Source organism: Bombina bombina, chromosome 5, assembly GCF_027579735.1.
Source record: "Bombina bombina isolate aBomBom1 chromosome 5, aBomBom1.pri, whole genome shotgun sequence".
Classification (NCBI taxonomy): domain Eukaryota; kingdom Metazoa; phylum Chordata; class Amphibia; order Anura; family Bombinatoridae; genus Bombina; species Bombina bombina.
The window spans coordinates 678,020,129-678,043,576 of NC_069503.1; the positions used below are offsets into that span (position 1 = coordinate 678,020,129).

A 23,448-nucleotide genomic window follows, 5' to 3' on the forward strand; every position below is an offset into this window, starting at 1 on the left:
CAAAGAACAAATGTACTTCAAAAATAAAAAAGTAAATTTGTTAGTGTCAATATCTGAGGAAGTATCTTCTGAATCAGATAAATCCTAATCAGAAAGGATAATACAGTATGTTGTCGGTCATTTGAAAATTTATCAACTAAATGAGAAGCTTAAAAAAGACCTTTACATTTTATTAGAAGGCGGAATGGCAGACAGAATAGAATCAGAAAAATATTCTTATAAATTCCCAGGTATATCTTGTACATTAGATGTTAAAAGAATAGCAATAGACAATGCATTAATACTGATGAACATTTTCTCTGCATGTAAAAGTTTATCATGATAACTTATTACAAACCACAGCTAAAGATAAAATTCATAACATTAAAATGAACTTAGCTTTGGTAGGACTGATATCAGTCAGCAGGAATCCAACAGTGTTTTCTGAAACAGGAACAGTTTTGAGACATCTTGCAAATGTAATAGAAAAAACAACATATAAAGCAAAATATCATTTTCCTTATATGACAGTTTCAGGAATGGGAAAGAAATGCAAACAAAATAGGCCTCTGGCAACCAGAAGCAAAAAGAAATGAAGTCTTAAATAATGTCAAAAAGTTTGGCGCCAAGTACGACGCCCACAACTGACAAAATATTTTTTGCCGCCAAAAACGTCTGCAACAAACACGAGCATCATAGATGACGCAACCTCGTAAAAAAACTCAGCGACAACTAAGATGCCGGAAATGACGAAACTACATTAACAAACGTAATTCTTGCGCCAAGAATGACGCAATAAATTATAGCATTTTGCGCTCTAGCGAGCCTAATACAGCCCGCAATTTTAGACAATTAAACAACTGCAGGTAAGAATTTTTTATTTATTTTTTTAATTAAAAAAAGCATTTCCCAAATATGAAACTGACAGTCTGCAAAAAGGAAATATACTTATAAACCTGAATCATGGCAAATATAAGTAAATACATATATTTAGAACTTTAAACATAAAGTGCCAAACCATAGCTTAAGAGTGTCTTAAATAAAAGAAACATACTTACCAAAAGACACTCATCTACATAAAGTAGATAGCCAAACCAGTATCTAAACGAGAATCAGCAGAGGTAATGGAATATAAGAGTATATCGTCGATCTGAAAAGGGAGGTAGGAGATGAATCTCTACGACCGATAACAGAGAACCTATGAAATAGATCCCCGTGAGGAAAACCAATGTATTCAATAGGTAATACTCCCTTCACATCCCTCTGTCATTCACTGCACTCTGAGAGGAACCGGGCTTCAAAAAGCTGAGAAGCGCATATAAACGTAGAAATCTAGCACAAACTTACTTCACCACCTCCATAGGAGGCAAAGTTTCTAAAACTGAATTGTGGGTGTGGTGGGGGGTGTATTTATAGGCATTTTGAGGTTTGGTAAACTTTGCCCCTCCTGGTAGGATTGTATATCCCATACGTAACTAGCTCATGGACTCTTGCCAATTACATGAAAGAAATGTATAGTTTTGCTTATTTTTTAATTAACATTGAGCTGATTTTTAGACTCCTAACTAAGCCCCAAAGTTTTAGATGTATACTGATGTCTACAGTCTCCAGCTTTCTCCTATTTGTGTAAAGAGTCTTTTCTTATGCAGGGGAGGGGGCAGTGTCTGCTCTTTTTGCTTTTAAAATATTCTATCATGGACAATTTTTAAACAATGACCTAGATCTGATGTTTAGTTCAAGTCTATAACTATTGTTCAGTCAGCTTTGTCTCAAACAAGTAAGGTGGACTGCTCTGAATAGAATATTATATATAAATATATTTCTATACTATAATCACCAAAGGAATGTTGGCTGCGCGAGGCAACCAAAGGAATGTTGGCTGCGCGAGGCAGCCAAAAGAATGTTGGCTGCGTGCGCAGCCAAAAGATTCCACCTGGATGCAGCGAAGCTGCATCTCGGTGGATTCCGAAAATGGCAGAGTGGTGAAAGAATTTACCACAGGTGGATTATTTCACCACCCTGCCATTTTTGGAATCCACCTGGAAGCAGCGTAGGCAAACCCAAACCCTTAAAAAGAAAAAAAAAGAAAAAAAAGAAGAAAAAAAAACCATGCAACCGCCCGCAACGAAAAATCACGTAACCGCCCGCAAGAAATAAAAAACATGTAACCGCCCGCACGAAGTATAAAAAATAAATAAAAAACCTAACCTCCTGCACGATGTATTTATAAACACCTAAACCACAAACCCCCACATCTCAAAATATTAAAGTAATTAACCCCTAATCCGCAAAGAAAAATAAATATTAACCCCTTAACCGCCAACGACTCATTGCAATAACCCTAATTAATCCATTAACCCCTAAACTGCCAACATCGCAATAAACCTAACCTATTAACTCCTAAACCACCAACCCCCCCACAAAGCAAATAACTAATTTAATTACTAAGCTCCCTAACCTAACGCCCCCTAAATTAACCCCAATACTAAGTTACATTTAAATAAAACCTAACATTAAATTACAAAAAAATAATCTAAAATTATAAAAAATAAAAATTACAGAAAAAAAAATAAACAAAATGATCAAAAATAAAAAACCTAATCCCCTAAACTTAAACTACCAATAGCTATTAAAAGGGCCTTTTGTAGGGCATTGCCCTAAATTAAACAGCTCTTTTACATTAAAAAATTACTAAATCCCCCCAAAATAAAAAAAACTAAACACTAAAAAAACCTAAAGTACCCTCTAAAGGGGCATTTGTATGGGCATTCAGCTCCTTTACTGAATCCCTAATCTTAAAAAAAAAATAAAAATAAAAAATACCCCACACTAGACCCCAAATAGGTACTCACTGTTCAAGAATTCCAGGGGGAAAAAGGTCTTTTCTTTCATGTAATTAGCAAGAGTCCGTGAGCTAGTGACGTATGGGATATACATTCCTACCAGGAGGGGCAAAGTTTCCCAAACCTCAAAATGCCTATAAATACACCCCTCACCACACCCACAAATCAGTTTTACAAACTTTGCCTCCCATGGAGGTGGTGAAGTAAGTTTGCGCTAGATTCTACGTTGATATGCGCTTCGCAGCAGGCTGGAGCCCGGTTTTCCTCTCAGTGTGCAGTGAATGTCAGAGGGATATGAAGAGAGTATTGCCTATTTGAATTCAATGATCTCCTTCTACGGGGTCTATTTCATAGGTTCTCTGTTATCGGTCGTAGAGATTCATCTCTTACCTCCCTTTTCAGATAGACGATATACTCTTATATATACCATTACCTCTACTGATTCTCGTTTCAGTACTGGTTTGGCTTTCTACTTCATGTAGATGAGTGTCCTGGGGTAAGCATGTCTTATTTTCTGTGACACTCTAAGCTATGGTTGGGCACTTTTATATAAAGTTCTAAATATATGTGTTTAAACATTTATTTGCCTTGACTCAGGATGTTCAACATTCCTTATTTCAGACAGTCAGTTTCATATTTGGGATAATGCATATGAATAAATCAATTTTTTCTTACCTTAAAATTTGACTTTTTTCTGTGGGCTGTTAGGCTCGCAGGGGCTGAAAATGCTTTATTTTATTGCGTCATTCTTGGCGCAAAAAATTTCTTGTCATTTCTGGCGTCATACGTGTCGCCGGAAGTTGAGTCATTTTTTTGACGTTTTTGTGCCAAAAAATGTCGGCGTTACCGGATGTGGCGCCATTTTTGGCGCCAAATAATGTGGGCGGCTTTTTGGCGCTAAAAAATTCGAGTGTCATTTTTGTCTCCACAATATTTAAGTCTCATTATTTATTGCTTCTGGTTGCTAGAAGCTTGTTCATTGGCATTTTTTCCCATTCCTGAAACTGTCATTTAAGGAATTTGATCAATTTTGCTTTATATGTTGTTTTTTCTATTACATATTGCAAGATGTCTCAGATTGACCCTGAATCAGAAGCCACTTCTGGAAAAACGCTTAACTGAGTTTCAGTTCTACCAAAGCCAAGTTCATTTATTTTAAATGTTATAAATGTTTATCTTTAGCTATGGTTTGTAATAAGTTATTATGATATACTTTTACATGCAGAATCCATTAGTATTTATGCTTTATATATTTCCATTCTTACAAGAAATATTTAGAAGATTTATAAGAAATATTTTTCTGATTCTATTTTAAAGGCTTTGTCTGACTTCGTGCCTTCTAATAAAATTTTTAGGTCTTTTTCACTTCTTTTTTAATTATTGAAGTTTCAAATGACCAACAACATACTGATTTATCCTTCTCTGATGATGTTTTTTTCTCTTTCAGAAATTTTCTTCATCAGATATTGACACTAACAAATCTACTTTTTTATTATTTTTCTATTATTAAAGTACATTTGTTCTTTGTTGAAAAGGTGTTGATTATTTTTGGATATTAAGGTAACTAGTTCTTTTAGACTAGCTGACACTATTTCTGCCTATTTATTTCTTCTGTGTTTTCAGAGATTTTCTTTCAAATTCCCCATACTAGGGAATGGAATAGGCTGAGAATTTTCTTTTATTCCTTCTTCAAAGGTTTTAAACTATATTCTTTGCCAGCAGTTAAATTCAATTTGGAGGGTTCTCCAATTTATTGGGGCTATCTCTAATTCTACTAATTATGCTATTATTTCTATAGCAAAATAGTATTTATTTTCCTTTAGATAGTTGTATCTTATTTATAGAAAATTATTTAGTTTCAGGTACTTTTCTTGGTCCTGTGATTTATTTGGATATTGCAATTGCTTCATTTTCTCTGTTTACTTTAAGATCAAGTATCAGATTATGATTTATTTTAGCATTGTTAAAGGGACAACATTTACTAGACTAGGTGCTGTTGCATTTGTCTTGTTGTTTTGCATTTATTGATTATGCAAGTCCACTGTATTGGCTGGTCCTTTAAACTGGACTATCATGCTAATAATTTCATTTGTGTCTTCATTTTATTGAATATTTTCGCAAATGAGGGTTAATCTATGTCTTTAGCTTTTTTAGCTAGAAGAATTTTTTTTGTTCTAAGATAATCAATTATTTGTTTTATAATTGGATTCAATTCTTAACTGTTACTCTGGGCTTCAAGATTGAGTTCTAAGACTAAAACTTTAAGCTTATACTAGTTTGGTTGTTCTTATTAAGGAACGAATTCCTGAATTCTTTCCCAAGTAACATGTTTATAATTGGAGTTCGAAATCAGCTCCCTAATATTGCGATGTACGTGCCGTATTCCAGCTTGGCTGGTAAGGGGCAGGTTAAGACTTCTTTGAAATTTATTTGGTTCTATTTTGTCTAAATTTCTTTGATTTTATTCCAGTAAGGCTAACACTTTCTTTAACTGTGTTTCTGTCCTATATATTTTGGGTACTGTTGAAGCATGGCTGGGCACCCATGGGGTTCAAGCGCTGCTCAGACCTGGAATCTTCTAGGGTATTTCTTCCAGTTCCTTTTGAGGAACCGGGTTTTGGAGTTTTATTCAAACTATTTTGCCTTTTTATGGTCATTGATAGCATTATTTGTTTTCATTAGATACAATAAATGCATATTTTCATTTTTCTGTTTTCATTCAGATTATTTTCTGAGGATGCAGAATCTCATATGATTCACTTGCTCTTCAGGACATAGTTAGAGGATCTTTTTTTCAAAAGCTCTTGATTCCTCACACAAGGGTCACCTTTTTTTAGGTTTCCAGATAGTTTGTGTCACTGTCCTTGTCTCTATCAGACAAGGATAATTTTTTTGGGTTCTGTCTGTCGGTACCTTTAGTCTCTATTATTTCCTTCAGTTGCTATATATGCATAGAAGTTTTAGGTCTTATGGCCACAGCATTGGATTGTTTCTTCAAGAACATGGTTGGAGGATCAATTTACCAAAAAGTTTGTTTGATTCCTCAGACAAGGGTAACCTTTTTAGGTTTCCTGATAGATTCAGTGTCCTTGACTCTGTCTCTGACGGACAAGAGACGTCTGAAATTGGTTTCAGCTTGCCGAAATCTTCAGTCTCAATCTTTTCCTTCGGTAGCCTTATGCATGGAAATTCTAGGTCTTATGACTGCTGCATTGGACGTGATCCCCTTTGCTCGTTTTTCACATGCGACCTCTTCAGCTCTGTAAGCTGAACCAGTGGTGCAGGGATTATACAAAGATATCTCAATTAATATCTTTAAAATAAAATATCTTTAAAACCGATTGTTCGACACTGTCTGACGTGGTGGACAGACCACCATCGTTTAGTTCAGGGGGCTTCTTTTGTTCTTCCAACCTAGACTGTGATCTCAACAGATGCAAGTCTGACAGGTTGGGGAGCTGTATGGGGGTTTCTGACAGCACAAGGGGTTTGGGAATCTCAGGGAGATTACCAATCAACATTTTGGAACTCCGTGCAATTTTCAGAGCTCTTCAGTCGTGGCCTCTTCTAAAGAGAGAGTCGTTCATTTGTTTCCAGACGGACAATGTCACAACCGTGGCATATGTCAATCATCAAGGAGGAACTCACAGTCCTCTGGCTATGAAAGAAGTCTCTCGAATACTTGTATGGGCGGAATCCAGCTCCTGTCTAATTTCTGCGGTTCATATCCCAGGTATAGACAATTGGGAAGTGGATTATCTCAGTCGCCAAACGCTACATCCGGGCGAATGGTCTCTTCACCCAGAGGTCTTTCTTCAGATTGTTCAAATATGGGGACTTTCAGAAATAGATCTGATGGCTTCTCATCTAAACAAGAAGCTTCCCAGGTATCTGTCCAGATCCAGGGATCCTCAGGCGGAAGCAGTGGATGCATCGTCACTTCCTTGTAAGTATCATCCTGCTTATATCTTTCCGCCTTTAGTTCTTCTTCCAAGAGTGATTTCCAAGATTCTAAAGGAGCGTTCGTTTATTCTGCTGGTGGCTCCAGCATGGCCTCACAGGTTTTGGTATGCGGATCTTGTCCGGATGGCTACTTGCCAACCGTGGACTCTTCCGTTAAGACCAGACCTTTTATCGTAAGGTCCTTTTTTTCCATCAGGATCTCAAATCCTTAAATTTGAAGGTATGGAGATTGAACGCTTGATTCTCAGTCATAGAGGTTTCTCTGACTCTGTAATTATTACTATGTTACAGGCTCGTAAATCTGTATCTAGGATGATATATTATCGAGTCTGGAAGACTTACATTTCTTGGTGTTCTTTTTATCATTTTTCTTGGCATTCTTTTAGAATTCCTAGAATTTTACAGTTTCTTCAGGATGGTCTGGATAAAGGTTTGTCTGCAAGTTCCTTGAAAGGACAAATCTCTGCTCTTCTTTTTCACAAAAAGATTGCTAGTCTTCCTGATATTTATTGTTTTTTACAAGCTTTGGTTCGTATAAAACCTGTTATTAAGTCAATTTCTCCTCCTTGGAGTTTGAATTTGGTTCTAGGGGCTCTTCAAGCTCCTCCGTTTGAACCTATGCATTCGCTGGATATTAAATTACTTTCTTGGAAAGTTTTGTTTCTTTTGGCCATCTCTTTTACTAGAAGAGTTTCTGAATTATCTGCTCTTTCTTGTGAGTCTCCTTTTCTGATTTTTCATCAGGATAAGGCGGTTTTGCGAACTTCTTTTTAATTTTTACCTAAGGTTGTGAATTCTAACAACATTAGTAGAGAAATTGTAGTTCCTTCATTGTGTCCTAATCCTAAGATCTCTAAGGAAAGATTGTTGCATTCTTTGGATGTAGTTAGAGCTTTGAAATATTATGTTGAAGCTACTAAGATTTCCGGAAGACTTCTAGTCTGTTATCTTTTCTGGTTCAAGGAAAGGTCAGAAGGCTTCTGCCTTTTCTTTGGCATCGTGGTTATAGTCTTTGGTTCATCATGTTTATGTTGAGTCAGGTAGAACTCTGCCTCAAAGGATTACAGCTCATTCAACTAGGTCAGTCTCTACTTCCTGGGCATTTAGGAATGAAGCTTCTGTTGATCAGATTTGCAAAGCAGCAACTTGGTCTTCTTTGCATACTTTTACTAAATTCTACCATTTTGATGTGTTTTCTTCCTCAGAAGCAGTCTTTGGTAGAAAAGTACTTCAGGCAGCTGTTTCAGTTTGATTCTTCTGCTTATATTTTCAGTTTTTTTCATTAAAAGATTTAAACTTTGTTTTGGGTGTGGATTATTTTTCAGCGGAATTGGCCGTCTTTATTTTATCCCTCCCTCTCTAGTGACTCTTGCGTGGAAGATCCACATCTTGGGTATTCATTATCCCATACGTCACTAGCTCATGGACTCTTGCTAATTACATGAAAGAAAAACATAATTTATGTAAGAACTTACCTGATAAATTCATTTCTTTCATATTAGCAAGAGTCCATGAGCTAGTGACGTATGGGATATACATTCCTACCAAGAGGGGCAAAGTTTCCCAAACCTCAAAATGCCTATAAATACACCCCTCACCACACCCACAATTCAGTTTAACGAATAGCCAAGAAGTGGGGTGATAAAAAAGTGCGAAAGCATATAAAATAAGGAATTGGAATAATTGTGCTTTATACAAAATCATAACCACCACAAAAAAAGGGCGGGCCTCATGGACTCTTGCTAATATGAAAGAAATGAATTTATCAGGTAAGTTCTTACATAAATTATGTTTTCTTTCATGTAATTAGCAAGAGTCCATGAGCTAGTGACGTATGGGATAATGACTACCCAAGAAGTGGATCTTTCCACACAAGAGTCACTAGAGAGGGAGGGATAAAATAAAGACAGCCAATTCCTGCTGAAAATAATCCACACCCAAAATAAAGTTTAACGAAAAACATAAGCAGAAGATTCAAACTGAAACCGCTGCCTGAAGTACTTTTCTACCAAAAACTGCTTCAGAAGAAGAAAATACATCAAAATGGTAGAATTTAGTAAAAGTATGCAAAGAGGACCAAGTTGCTGCTTTGCAGATCTGGTCAACCGAAGCTTCATTCCTAAACGCCCAGGAAGTAGAAACTGACCTAGTAGAATGAGCTGTAATTCTCTGAGGCGGAGTTTTACCCGACTCAACATAGGCAAGATGAATTAAAGATTTCAACCAAGATGCCAAAGAAATGGCAGAAGCTTTCTGGCCTTTTCTAGAACCGGAAAAGATAACAAATAGACTAGAAGTCTTACGAAAAGATTTCGTAGCTTCAACATAATATTTCAAAGCTCTAACAACATCCAAAGAATGCAACGATTTCTCCTTAGAATTCTTAGGATTAGGACATAATGAAGGAACCACAATTTCTCTACTAATGTTGTTGGAATTCACAACTTTAGGTAAAAATTCAAAAGAAGTTCGCAACACAGCCTTATCCTGATGAAAAATCAGAAAAGGAGACTCACAAGAAAGAGCAGATAATTCAGAAACTCTTCTGGCAGAAGAGATGGCCAAAAGGAACAAAACTTTCCAAGAAAGTAATTTAATGTCCAATGAATGCATAGGTTCAAACGGATGAGCTTGAAGAGCTCCCAGAACCAAATTCAAACTCCAAGGAGGAGAAATTTACTTAATGACAGGTTTTATACGAACCAAAGCTTGTACAAAACAATGAATATCAGGAAGAATAGCAATCTTTCTGTGAAAAAGAACAGAAAGAGCAGAGATTTGTCCTTTCAAAGAACTTGCGGACAAACCCTTATCTAAACCATCCTGAAGGAACAGTAAAATTCTCGGTATTCTAAAAGAATGCCAGGAAAAATGATGAGAAAGACACCAAGAAATATAAGTCTTCCAGACTCTATAATATATCTCTCGAGATACAGATTTACGAGCCTGTAACATAGTATTAATCACAGAGTCAGAGAAACCTCTTTGACCAAGAATCAAGCGTTCAATCTCCATACCTTTAAATTTAAGGATTTCAGATCCTGATGGAAAAAAGGACCTTGTGACAGAAGGTCTGGTCTTAACGGAAGAGTCCACGGTTGGCAAGAGGCCATCCGGACAAGATCCGCATACCAAAACCTGTGAGGCCATGCCGGAGCTACCAGCAGAACAAACGAGCATTCCTTCAGAATCTTGGAGATTACTCTTGGAAGAAGAACTAGAGGCGGAAAGATATAGGCAGGATGATACTTCCAAGGAAGTGATAATGCATCCACTGCCTCCGCCTGAGGATCCCGGGATCTGGACAGATACCTGGGAAGTTTCTTGTTTAGATGGGACGCCATCAGATCTATTTCTGGAAGTTCCCACATTTGAACAATCTGAAGAAATACATCTGGGTGAAGAGACCATTCGCCCGGATGCAACGTTTGGCGACTGAGATAATCCGCTTCCCAATTGTCTATACCTGGGATATGAACCGCAGAGATTAGACAGGAGCTGGATTCCGCCCAAACCAAAATTCGAGATACTTCTTTCATAGCCAGAGGACTGTGAGTCCCTCCTTGATGATTGATGTATGCCACAGTTGTGACATTGTCTGTCTGAAAACAAATGAACGATTCTCTCTTCAGAAGAGGCCAAAACTGAAGAGCTCTGAAAATTGCACGGAGTTCCAAAATATTGATCGGTAATCTCACCTCCTGAGATTCCCAAACTCCTTGTGCCGTCAGAGATCCCCACACAGCTCCCCAACCTGTGAGACTTGCATCTGTTGAAATTACAGTCCAGGTCGGAAGCACAAAAGAAGCCCCCTGAATTAAACGATGGTGATCTGTCCACCACGTTAGAGAGTGTCGAACAATCGGTTTTAAAGATATTAATTGAGATATCTTCGTGTAATCCTTGCACCATTGCTTCAGCATACAGAGCTGAAGAGGTTGCATGTGAAAACGAGCAAAGGGGATCGCGTCCGATGCAGCAGTCATAAGACCTAGAATTTCCATGCATAAGGCTACCGAAGGGAATGATTGTGACTGAAGGTTTCGACAAGCTGTAATCAACTTTAGACGTCTCTTGTCTGTTAAAGACAGAGTCATGGACACTGAATCCATCTGGAAACCCAGAAAGGTTACCCTTGTCTGAGGAATCAAAGAACTTTTTGGTAAATTGATCCTCCAACCATGATCTTGAAGAAACAACACAAGTCGATTCGTATGAGATTCTGCTAAATGTAAAGACTGAGCAAGTACCAAGATATCGTCCAAATAAGGAAATACCACAATACCCTGTTCTCTGATTACAGACAGCAGGGCACCGAGAACCTTTGTAAAAATTCTTGGAGCTGTAGCTAGGCCAAACGGCAGAGCCACAAACTGGTAATGCTTGTCCAGAAACGAGAATCTCAGGAACTGATAATGATCTGGATGAATCGGAATATGCAGATATGCATCCTGTAAATCTATTGTGGACATATAATTCCCTTGCTGAACAAAAGGTAAGATAGTCCTTACAGTTACCATCTTGAACGTTGGTATCCTTACATAACGATTCAATATTTTTAGATCCAGAACTGGTCTGAAAGAATTCTCCTTCTTTGGTACAATGAAGAGATTTGAATAAAACCCCATCCCCTGTTCCGGAACTGGAACTGGCATAATTACTCCAGTCAACTCTAGATCTGAAACACATTTCAGAAATGCTTGAGCTTTTACTGGATTTACTGGGACACGGGAAAGAAAAAATCTCTTTGCAGGAGGTCTCAACTTGAAACAAATTCTGTACCCTTCTGAAACAATGCTCTGAATCCAAAGATTGTGAACAGAATTGACCCAAATTTCCTTGAAAAAACGTAACCTGCCCCCTACCAGCTGAGCTGGAATGAGGGCCGCACCTTCATGTGGACTTAGAAGCAGGCTTTGCCTTTCTAGCTGGCTTGTATTTATTCCAGACTGGAGATGGTCTCCAAACTGAAACTGCTCCTGAGGATGAAGGATCAGGCTTTTGTTCTTTGTTGAAACGAAAGGAACGAAAACGATTATTAGCCCTGTTTTTACCTTTAGATTTTTTATCCTGTGGTAAAAAAGTTCCTTTCCCACCAGTAACAGTTGAAATAATGGAATCCAACTGAGAACCAAATAATTTGTTACCCTGGAAAGAAATGGAAAGTAAAGTTGATTTAGAAGCAATATCAGCATTCCAAGTTTTAAGCCATAAAGCTCTTCTAGCTAAAATAGCTAGAGACATAAACCTGACATCAACTCTGATAATATCAAAAATGGCATCACAGATAAAATTATTAGCATGTTGAAGAAGAATAATAATATCATGAGAATCACGATGTGTTACTTGTTGCGCTAAAGTTTCCAACCAAAAAGTTGAAGCTGCAGCAACATCAGCCAAAGATATAGCAGGTCTAAGAAGATTACCTGAACACAGATAAGCTTTTCTTAGAAAGGACTCAATTTTCCTATCTAGAGGATCCTTAAACGAAGTACCATCTGACGTAGGAATAGTAGTACGTTTAGCAAGGGTAGAAATAGCCCCATCAACTTTAGGGATCTTGTCCCAAAATTCTAATCTGTCAGACGGCACAGGATATAATTGCTTAAAACGTTTAGAAGGAGTAAATGAATTACCCAAATTATCCCATTCTTTGGAAATTACTGCAGAAATAGCATCAGGGACAGGAAAAACTTCTGGAATAACTACAGGAGTTTTAAAAACCTTATTTAAACGTTTAGATTTAGTATCAAGAGGACCAGAATCCTCTATTTCTAAAGCAATTAGGACTTCTTTAAGTAAAGAATGAATAAATTCCATTTTAAATAAATATGAGCATCAACCTCTGAGACAGAATCCTCTGAACCAGAGGAATCATCAGAATCAGAATGATGATGTTCAGTTAAAAATTCATCTGTAGGGAGAGAAGTTTTAAAAGATTTTTTACGTTTACTAGAAGGAGAAATAACAGACATAGCCTTCTTTATGGATTCAGAAACAAAATCTCTTATATTATCAGGAACATTCTGCACCTTAGATGTTGAAGGAACTGCAACAGGCAATGGTACTTTACTAAAGGAAATATTATCTGCTTTAACAAGTTTGTCATGACAATCAATACAAACAACAGCTGGAGGAATAGCTACCAAAAGTTTACAGCAGATACACTTAGCTTTGGTAGATTCAGCACTTGACAGCGATTTTCCTGTAGTATCTTCTGACTCAGATGCAACGTGAGACATCTTGCAATATGTAAGAGAAAAAACAACATATATATAAAGCAAAATTGATCAAATTCCTTAAATGACAGTTTCAGGAATGGGAAAAAATGCCAAAGAACAAGCTTCTAGCAACCAGAAGCAATAAAAAAATGAGACTTAAATAATGTGGAGACAAAAGTGACGCCCATATTTTTTCGCGCCAAATAAGACGCCCACATTATTTGGCGCCTAAATGCTTTTTGGCGCCAAAAATGACGCCACATCCGGAACGCCGACATTTTTGGCGCAAAATAACGTCAAAAAATGACGCAACTTCCGGCGACACGTATGACGCCGGAAACGGAAATAGAATTTTTGCGCCAAAAAAAGTCTGCGCCAAAAATGACGCAATAAAATGAAGCATTTTCAGCTCCCGCGAGCCTAACAGCCCACAGGGAAAAAGTCAAATTTTAAGGTAAGAAAAAATGTTAAATTAAAATGCATTATCCCAAATATGAAACTGACTGTCTGAAAATAAGGAAAGTTGAACATTCTGAGTCAAGGCAAATAAATGTTTGAATACATATATTTAGAACTTTATAAACAAAGTGCCCAACCATAGCTAGGAGTGTCACAGAAAATAAGACTTACTTACCCCAGGACACTCATCTACATATAGTAGATAGCCAAACCAGTACTGAAACGAGAATCAGTAGAGGTAATGGTATATATAAGAGTATATCGTCGATCTGAAAAGGGAGGTAAGAGATGAATCTCTACGACCGATAACAGAGAACCTATGAAATAGACCCCGTAGAAGGAGATCACTGCATTCAAATAGGCAATACTCTCCTCACATCCCTCTGACATTCACTGCACGCTGAGAGGAAAACCGGGCTCCAACTTGCTGCGGAGCGCATATCAACGTAGAATCTAGCACAAACTTACTTCACCACCTCCATCGGAGGCAAAGTTTGTAAAACTGAATTGTGGGTGTGGTGAGGGGTGTATTTATAGGCATTTTGAGGTTTGGGAAACTTTGCCCCTCCTGGTAGGAATGTATATCCCATACGTCACTAGCTCATGGACTCTTGCTAATTACATGAAAGAAACATAATTTATGTAAGAACTTACCTGATAAATTCATTTCTTTCATATTAGCAAGAGTCCATGAGGCCCACCCTTTTTTGTGGTGGTTATGATTTTTTTGTATAAAGAACAATTATTCCAATTCCTTATTTTTTATGCTTTCGCACTTTTTTCTTATCACCCCACTTCTTGGCTATTCGTTAAACTGATTTGTGGGTGTGGTGAGGGGTGTATTTGTAGGCATTTTGAGGTTTGGGAAACTTTGCCCCTCCTGGTAGGAATGTATATCACATACGTCACTAGCTCATGGACTCTTGCTAATATGAAAAATGAATTTATCAGGTAAGTTCTTACATAAATTATGTTTTTCCAGGCGGCTCCATCATCTTCTATCTTCATCCGGAGCGAAGGCGGCGCGGAGTGGAGGTGTGGAGCTGGCTTCCAAGATGCTTGGATCCTCAGCGACGTGGAGGCTCCACTTCATGCAATAGCCCATCGCACACTGAAGATTGAATGCAAGGTACCCAATGTTTATTGGGTTACCATGCATTCCTATTGGCTGAAATTTTGAAATCAGCCAATAGGATGAGAGCTACTGAAATCTTATTGGCTGAAATTTTGAAATCAGCCAATAGGATTTCAGTAGCTCTAGTTCTATTGGCTGATCTCAAAATTTCAGCCATTAGGAATGCAAGGTACCCCAAATTGATTGTGGTACCTTGTATTCAATCTTAAGTGTACTACAGACATTGGATGAAGAGCAGCCTCCATGTCGCCGAGGACCGCCGCTGAGGAACCGTGTCAGGGAAGTCAGTTCCGCGCCGCCTTCGCTCCAGATGAAGATAGAAGATAGAAGATGATGGAGCCGCCTGGAAGAAGACCTTCTCTGCTGGACTTCAGGAACGGTGAGTACCTATTTGGGGCTTAGTGTTAGGATTTTTTTTATTTTTTTTTTATTTTTTTAAGATTAGGGATTTAATGGGCTGGAAAATAGCTGATTGCCCTTTTAAGGTCAGTAAAAGAGCTGAATGCCCTTTAAAGGGCAATGGCCATACAAATGCCCCTTATGGGGCAATGGGTATTTTTTTTTTTTTAGAACATATAAGATTAGGGGCTATTAGAGTTAAAGGGACAGTCAACAATAGAATTTTTGTTGTTTAAAAAGAAAGATAATCCCTTTATTACCCATTCCCCAGTTTTGCACAACCAACACAGTTATATTAATATACTTTTTTTCTACTGACTGCCCCCTTATTTCAGTTCTTTTGACAGACATGCAGTTTAGCCAATCAGTGCTCAGTCCTAAGTCAGTTTACGTGCATGAGCTCAATGTTATCTATATGAAACATGTGAACTAATGCCCTCTAGTGATCAAAATGTATTCAGATTAGAGGCAGTCATCAAGGTCTAAGAAATTAGCATATGAACCTCCTAGTTTTAGCTTTCAACTAAGAATACCAAGAGAACAAAGCAAAATTGGTGGTAAAAGTAAATTGGGAAGTTGTTTAAAATTGCATACCCTATTTAAATCATGAAAGTTTTTTTTGGACTTGATTGTCCCTTTAAGCAGTAGCAGATGTGGCTTATATATAAATATCCCAATATATGTACATTCTAGTTTAAATGATACATTAATTATTTATGATCACTAAGGCCAACATCTGATGTGGAATCTAAGTTAAACAGAACAAAACAACTAGATAAACTAATTGTATAAAGAAAAAAGTTTGTAGAAAAAAACTCCACAAAGGTACAATGAATCTTAACTCAAAAAATCTAATATAATTTGGATAATTCTTATGATATTAAAAAGTTCCATTCCATTCATACATTATAATCTTTATTTAAACTAGGAACACACATTCATACTGTAGCAAAGGCAAGTGAATTAAAAACACTTAAACCTGGTTTAATAGATATTAGTTTGCTAAATATCCATAGAAATTATTGGTATTAGCCCACTGTTGATATTATACTGAAATTGGCTAAACCCTTACAATCAGAGGGCTGTATTACTTTTAACTAATAACGTAGGCTACCATCTAGTCATCCTTTAAAGTTTTTAAGGCATATATTTTAACCCAGATAAGCAATTAAAAACAACAAGCAGGAGAGACACGGCTGCTCCTGTTAGGCCCCTCCCCCAATCAAGTCTCCAATCACAGGAGATCGTGTGCAAACAATAAGGGGCTAAACCATTATGGTAGCCCAAAACAGCAATAAAAACAGAATTTATGCTTACCTGATAAATTACTTTCTCCAACGGTGTGTCCGGTCCACGGCGTCATCCTTACTTGTGGGATATTCTCTTCCCCAACAGGAAATGGCAAAGAGCCCAGCAAAGCTGGTCACATGATCCCTCCTAGGCTCCGCCTTCCCCAGTCATTCGACCGACGTAAAGGAGGAATATGCATAGGAGAAATCATATGATACCGTGGTGACTGTAGTTAGAGAAAATAATTCATCAGACCTGATTAAAAAACCAGGGCGGGCCGTGGACCGGACACACCGTTGGAGAAAGTAATTTATCAGGTAAGCATAAATTCTGTTTTCTCCAACATAGGTGTGTCCGGTCCACGGCGTCATCCTTACTTGTGGGAACCAATACCAAAGCTTTAGGACACGGATGATGGGAGGGAGCAAATCAGGTCACCTAGATGGAAGGCACCACGGCTTGCAAAACCTTTCTCCCAAAAATAGCCTCAGAAGAAGCAAAAGTATCAAATTTGTAAAATTTGGTAAAAGTGTGCAGTGAAGACCAAGTCGCTGCCTTACATATCTGATCAACAGAAGCCTCGTTCTTGAAGGCCCATGTGGAAGCCACAGCCCTAGTGGAATGAGCTGTGATTCTTTCAGGAGGCTGCCGTCCGGCAGTCTCATAAGCCAATCGGATGATGCTTTTAAGCCAAAAGGAGAGAGAGGTAGAAGTTGCTTTTTGACCTCTCCTTTTACCAGAATAAACAACAAACAAGGAAGATGTTTGGATGTAGTTCGTGCTCTAAAATTCTATTTAGAGGCTACAAAGGATTTCAGACAAATTGTGCAACAAACGTTCCTTCTTTGAAACTGGATTCGGACACAAAGAAGGCACAACTATCTCCTGGTTAATATTTTTGTTAGAAACAACTTTCGGAAGAAAACCAGGTTTAGTACGCAAAACCACCTTATCTGCATGGAACACCAGATAAGGAGGAGAACACTGCAGAGCAGATAACTCTGAAACTCTTCTAGCAGAAGAAATTGCAACCAAAAACAAAACTTTTCAAGATAATAACTTAATATCTACGGAATGTAAGGGTTCAAACGGAACCCCTTGAACAACTGAAAGAACTAAATTGAGACTCCAAGGAGGAGTCAAAGGTTTGTAAACAGGCTTGATTCTAACCAGAGCCTGAACAAAAGCTTGAACATCTGGCACAGCCGCCAGCTTTTTGTGAAGTAAAACAGATAGAGCAGAAATCTGTCCCTTCAAAGAACTTGCAGATAATCCTTTCTCCAAACCCTCTTGTAGAAAGGATAGAATTTTAGGAATTTTTACCCTGTTCCATGGGAATCCTTTCGATTCGCACCAACAGATATATTTCTTCCATACTTTATGGTAAATTTTTCTAGTTACAGGCTTTCTAGCCTGAATAAGAGTATCAATGACAGAATCTGAGAACCCACGCTTTGATAAAATCAAGCGTTCAATCTCCAAGCAGTCAGTTGGAGTGAGGCCAGATTCGGATGTTCGAACGGACCTTGAACAAGAAGGTCCCGTCTCAAAGGTAGCTTCCATGGTGGAGCCGATGACATATTCACCAGGTCTGCATACCAAGTTCTGCGTGGCCACGCAGGAGCTATCAAGATCACCGAAGCCCTCTCCTGATTGATCCTGGCTACCAGCCTGGGAATGAGAGGAAACGGTGGCAATACATAGGCTAGGTTGAAGGTCCAAGGTGCTACTAGTGCATCTACTAGAGTCGCCTTGGGATCCCTGGATCTGGACCCGTAACAAGGAACCTTGAAGTTCTGACGAGACGCCATCAGATCCATGTCTGGAATGCCCCATAATTGAGTTATGTGGGCAAAGATTTCCGGATGGAGTTCCCACTCCCCCGGATGAAATGTCTGATGACTCAGAAAATCCGCTTCCCAATTTTCCACTCCTTGGATATGGATTGCAGACAAGTGGCAGGAGTGAATCTCCGCCCATTGAATTACTTTGGTCACTTCTTCCATCGCCAGGGAACTCCTTGTTCCCCCCTGATGGTTGATATATGCAACAGTCGTCATGTTGTCTGATTGAAACCTTATGAATTTGGCCTTTGCTAGTTGAGGCCAAGCCTTGAGAGCATTGAATATCGCTCTCAGTTCCAGAATGTTTATCGGGAGAAGAGATTCTTCCCGAGACCATAGACCCTGAGCTTTCAGGGAGTTCCAGACCGCGCCCCAGCCCACCAGGCTGGCGTCGGTCGTGACAATGACCCACTCTGGTCTGCGGAAGCTCATCCCTTGAGACAGGTTGTCCAGGGTCAGCCACCAACGGAGTGAATCTCTGGTCCTCTGATCTACTTGGATCGTCGGTGACAAGTCTGTATAATCCCCATTCCACTGTCTGAGCATGCACAGTTGTAATGGTCTTAGATGAATCCGCGCAAAAGGAACTATGTCCATTGCCGCAACCATCAAACCTATTACTTCCAAGCACTGCGCTATGGAAGGAAGAAGAACAGAATGAAGTACTTGACAAGAGCTTAGAAGTTTTGATTTTCTGGCCTCTGTCAGAAAAATCTTCATTTCTAAGGAGTCTATTATTGTTCCCAAGAAGGGAACTCTTGTTGACGGGAATAGAAAACTTTTTTCTACGTTCACTTTCCACCCGTGAGATCTGAGAAAGGCTAGGACAATGTCCGTATGAGCCTTTGCTTGTGGCAGAGACGACGCTTGAATTAGAATGTCGTCCAAGTAAGGTACTACTGCAATGCCCCTTGGCCTTAGCACCGCTAGAAGGGACCCTAGTACCTTTGTGAAAATTCTTGGAGCAGTGGCTAATCCGAATGGAAGTGCCAAAAACTGGTAATGCCTGTCCAGAAAGGCGAATCTTAGGAACCGATGATGTTCCTTGTGGATAGGAATATGTAGATACGCATCCTTTAAATCCACCGTGGTCATGAATTGACCTTCCTGGATGGTAGGAAGAATTGTCCGAATGGTTTCCATTTTGAACGATGGAACCCTGAGAAATTTGTTTAGGATCTCGAGATCCAAAATTGGCCTGAATGTTCCCTCTTTTTTGGGAACTATGAACAGATTGGAGTAAAACCCCATCCCTTGTTCTCCTAATGGAACAGGATGAATCACTCCCATCTTTAACAGGTCTTCTACACAATGTAAGAATGCCTGTCTTTTTATTTGGTCTGAAGACAATTGAGACCTGTGGAACCTTCCCCTTGGGGGTAGTTCCTTGAATTCCAGGAGATAACCTTGAGAAACTATTTCTAGGGCCCAAGGATCCTGAACATCTCTTGCCCAAGCCTGAGCGAAGAGAGAGAGTCTGCCCCCCACCAGATCCGGTCCCGGATCGGGGGCCAGCATCTCATGCTGTCTTGGTAGCGGTAGCAGGCTTCTTGGCCTGTTTACCTTTGTTCCAGCCTTGCATCGGTCTCCAGGCTGGCTTGGTTTGAGAAGAATTACCCTCTTGCTTAGAGGATGTAGAGTTTGAGGCTGGTCCGTTTCTGCGAAAGGGACGAAAATTTGTTTTATTTTTAGCCTTAAAAGACCTATCCTGAGGAAGGGCGTGGCCCCTTCCCCCAGTGATGTCTGAAATAATCTCTTTCAAGTCAGGGCCAAACAGCGTTTTCCCCTTGAAAGGGATGTTAAGCAATTTGTTCTTGGAGGACACATCCGCTGACCAAGACTTTAGCCAAAGCGCTCTGCGCGCCACAATAGCAAAACCTGAATTTTTCGCCGCTAATCTAGCTAATTGCAAAGTGGCGTCTAAGGTAAAAGAGTTAGCCAATTTAAGTGCTTGAACTCTGTCCATAACCTCCTCATAAGAAGATGCTTTATTGAGCGACTTTTCTAGTTCTTCGAACCAGAAACACGCTGCTGTAGTGACAGGAACAATGCATGAAATTGGTTGTAGAAGGTAACCTTGCTGAACAAACATCTTTTTAAGCAAACCCTCTGATTTTTTATCCATAGGATCTTTGAAAGCACAACTATCTTCTATAGGGATAGTGGTGCGTTTGTTTAGAGTAGAAACCGCCCCCTCGACTTTGGGGACTGTCTGCCATAAGTCCTTCCTGGGGTCGACCATAGGAAATAATTTCTTAAATATAGGGGGAGGGACAAAAGGTATGCCGGGCCTTTCCCATTCTTTATTTACAATGTCCGCCACCCGCTTGGGTATAGGAAAAGCTTCGGGGGGCACCGGGACCTCTAGGAACTTGTCCATCTTACATAATTTCTCTGGAATGACCAAATTGTCACAATCATCCAGAGTAGATAACACCTCCTTAAGCAGAGCGCGGAGATGTTCCAATTTAAATTTGAATGTAATAACGTCAGGTTCAGCTTGTTGAGAAATTTTTCCTGAATCTGAAATTTCTCCCTCAGACAAAACCTCCCTGGCCCCTTCAGACTGGTGTAAGGGCATGTCAGAACCATTATCATCAGCGTCCTCATGCTCTTCAGTATCTAAAACAGAGCAGTCACGCTTTCGCTGATAAGTGGGCATTTTGGCTAAAATGTTTTTAATAGAATTATCCATTACAGCCGTTAATTGTTGCATAGTAAGGAGGATTGGCGCACTAGATGCACTAGGGACCTCCTGAGCGGGCAAGACTGGTGTAGACATGGAAGGAGATGATGCAGTACCATGCTTACTCCCCTCACTTAAGGAATCAGTTTGGGCAACATTATTATCAGTGGCATCATTGTCCCTACTTTGTTTGTCACATTCATCACATATATTTAAATGGAGAGGAACCTTGGCTTCCGAACATACAGAACATCGTCTATCTGCTAGTTCAGACATGTTAATAGGCATAAACTTGATAACAAAGCACAAAAAACGTTTTAAAATAAAACCGTTACTGTCTCTTTAAATTTTAAACTGAACACACTTTATTACTGAATATGCGAAAAAGTATGAAGGAATTGTTCAAAATTCACCAAAATTTCACCACAGTGTCTTAAAGCCTTAAAAGTATTGCACACCAAATTTGAAAGCTTTAACTCTTAAAATAACGGAACCGGAGCCGTTTTTACATTTAACCCCTATACAGTCCCTGGTATCTGCTTTGCTGAGACCCAACCAAGCCCAGAGGGGAATACGATACCAAATGACGCCTTCAATAAGCTTTTTCAGTGGATCTGAGCTCCTCACACATGCATCTGCATGCCTTGCTTCTCAAAAACAACTGCGCATTAGTGGCGCGAAAATGAGGCTCTGCCTATGACTAGAAAAGGCCCCCAGTGAAAAAGGTGTCCAATACAGTGCCTGCCGTTTTTTTAACAGAATTCCCAAGATTAAGATAACTCTCCAAAGTTATAAACCATTAAATATGCTTATAAAGTAATCGTTTTAGCCCAGAAAAATGTCTACCAGTCTTTAAAGCCCTTGTGAAGCCCTTTATTCTTATATTAAAAATTAAGAAAATGGCTTACCGGATCCCATAGGGAAAATGACAGCTTCCAGCATTACCAAGTCTTGTTAGAAATGTGTCATACCTCAAGCAGCAAAAGTCTGCTCACTGTTTCCCCCAACTGAAGTTAATTCATCTCAACAGTCCTGTGTGGAAACAGCCATCGATTTTAGTAACGGTTGCTAAAATCATTTTCCTCTTACAAACAGAAATCTTCATCTCCTTTCTGTTTCAGAGTAAATAGTACATACCAGCACTATTTTAAAATAACAAACTCTTGATTGAAGAATAAAAACTACATTTAAACACCAAAAAACTCTTAGCCATCTCCGTGGAGATGTTGCCTGTGCAACGGCAAAGAGAATGACTGGGGAAGGCGGAGCCTAGGAGGGATCATGTGACCAGCTTTGCTGGGCTCTTTGCCATTTCCTGTTGGGGAAGAGAATATCCCACAAGTAAGGATGACGCCGTGGACCGGACACACCTATGTTGGAGAAATACTGACATAAACCTGTGAGAAAAATGACATACAGCTATCAATAAATAAGTGTATAAATCGCCTCATGTGCTGTGATCAATGTGAACCGTGTCAATTCGAAGTGATAAGTATATGTAGTGAACCTACAGAAGTTCTGTAATTTTTCTATTCTGATTTGTCTATATTGGCCGTTTCTATTTGGGGGTTGAGGAAGATTTCCTCTTGCCCTCTATGTTGTTTGTCTATAGAGTAGGGCTATGGTACTTTTGTTTAGTGCTAATTTTATTTTTGTTTTGTTTTGGCTTCATGAGTATGTTTCAGCCTTATTGGAATTGGGGGGTCTATCAACCCTTATGAACACATGGTGCAGCTTATTCAATCTGAGCTTACATTGATTTAGCATGTAGTTGGAGGTGTGGGCCAGGTAGGTGGTGAGGAGTCCCTCACTCTAGATGTGGACTGGGGACACTGACAGCCACCGGAGCACCTCTGGCGCGCTTAGGTACATTTCTAAATTGGTAGGGATTACCTATTCGTGGGTCCTCTTGTAGATTTAACAGTGTATGGCACGTATGGTTAACACCGCCTCATTCCGGGATCCCTGTACACATTTAAGGTTACAGTCATGATGCTGACGGTTGTGTGAGAGGAGGTTGACGCACAGGTGTGGTTTTGAGTCAAATGACCCTGTGGTGCTGCTGTGGGGGTACATGACATTTTAATGGGGGCATGGCTGCTTTGCGTGGTGCTATGATGGCGTTAGTTGGGCTCCTATGAGTAGCAGATATGGTGGATGCTTTGCGCGATTGTGTATGTTTGTGCACTATTCGCGGTCCCTCAGATTGCAGCTGGCCGATGCATCAGTCTGGGGCTTTGACTTTGGTTGTGCAGTGCTGGAGTGTGTGTGCTGTTCACCTGCGATCCCCATACATGCCAGGGTTCCATGTTTGACAGCCGTAATAGCAGCATCGATGATCGATGGCCACTTTCGAGGTGAGTTTGTTTGTTTATTTTCCTGACCTAAGGGACAGGAGGTGCGTCCTTGTGGCGCCTATCAGGTTATAGGGGGAGAGTTTTGCATTGTTGTGGGTAGTACCGCTGAACATGTGCATCACTCTGCCTCTGGTAAGGGGGATTTGGTCCCTGGGCAGATCGTGACTGCTAATAATTAATAATTAGTATTATCGATGACTAACTTTGGAGATGGAGTGCCCACTATTGTTGGCCTTGATTGTAACCAGTCTGATGGGATCTGTGTTTATTCG

The 23,448-nt window shown here is 39.5% G+C and overlaps 1 protein-coding gene across 1 annotated transcript in view; it reads right to left on the reverse strand.

Moving 5' to 3' along the window:
• The window catches only part of PHLPP1 (PH domain and leucine rich repeat protein phosphatase 1), a 533,157-nt gene that overhangs the window by 214,870 nt on the left and 294,839 nt on the right, over nucleotides 1-23,448 (reverse strand). Inside the window, exons 7-8 of the mRNA XM_053714638.1 lie at nucleotides 11,754-11,783; nucleotides 7,402-7,412 (exon numbers count right to left, since the gene is read on the reverse strand). Of these exons, the coding sequence (XP_053570613.1) occupies nucleotides 7,402-7,412; nucleotides 11,754-11,783 (41 nt within the window). The remainder of the gene's footprint in view (nucleotides 1-7,401; nucleotides 7,413-11,753; nucleotides 11,784-23,448) is intronic.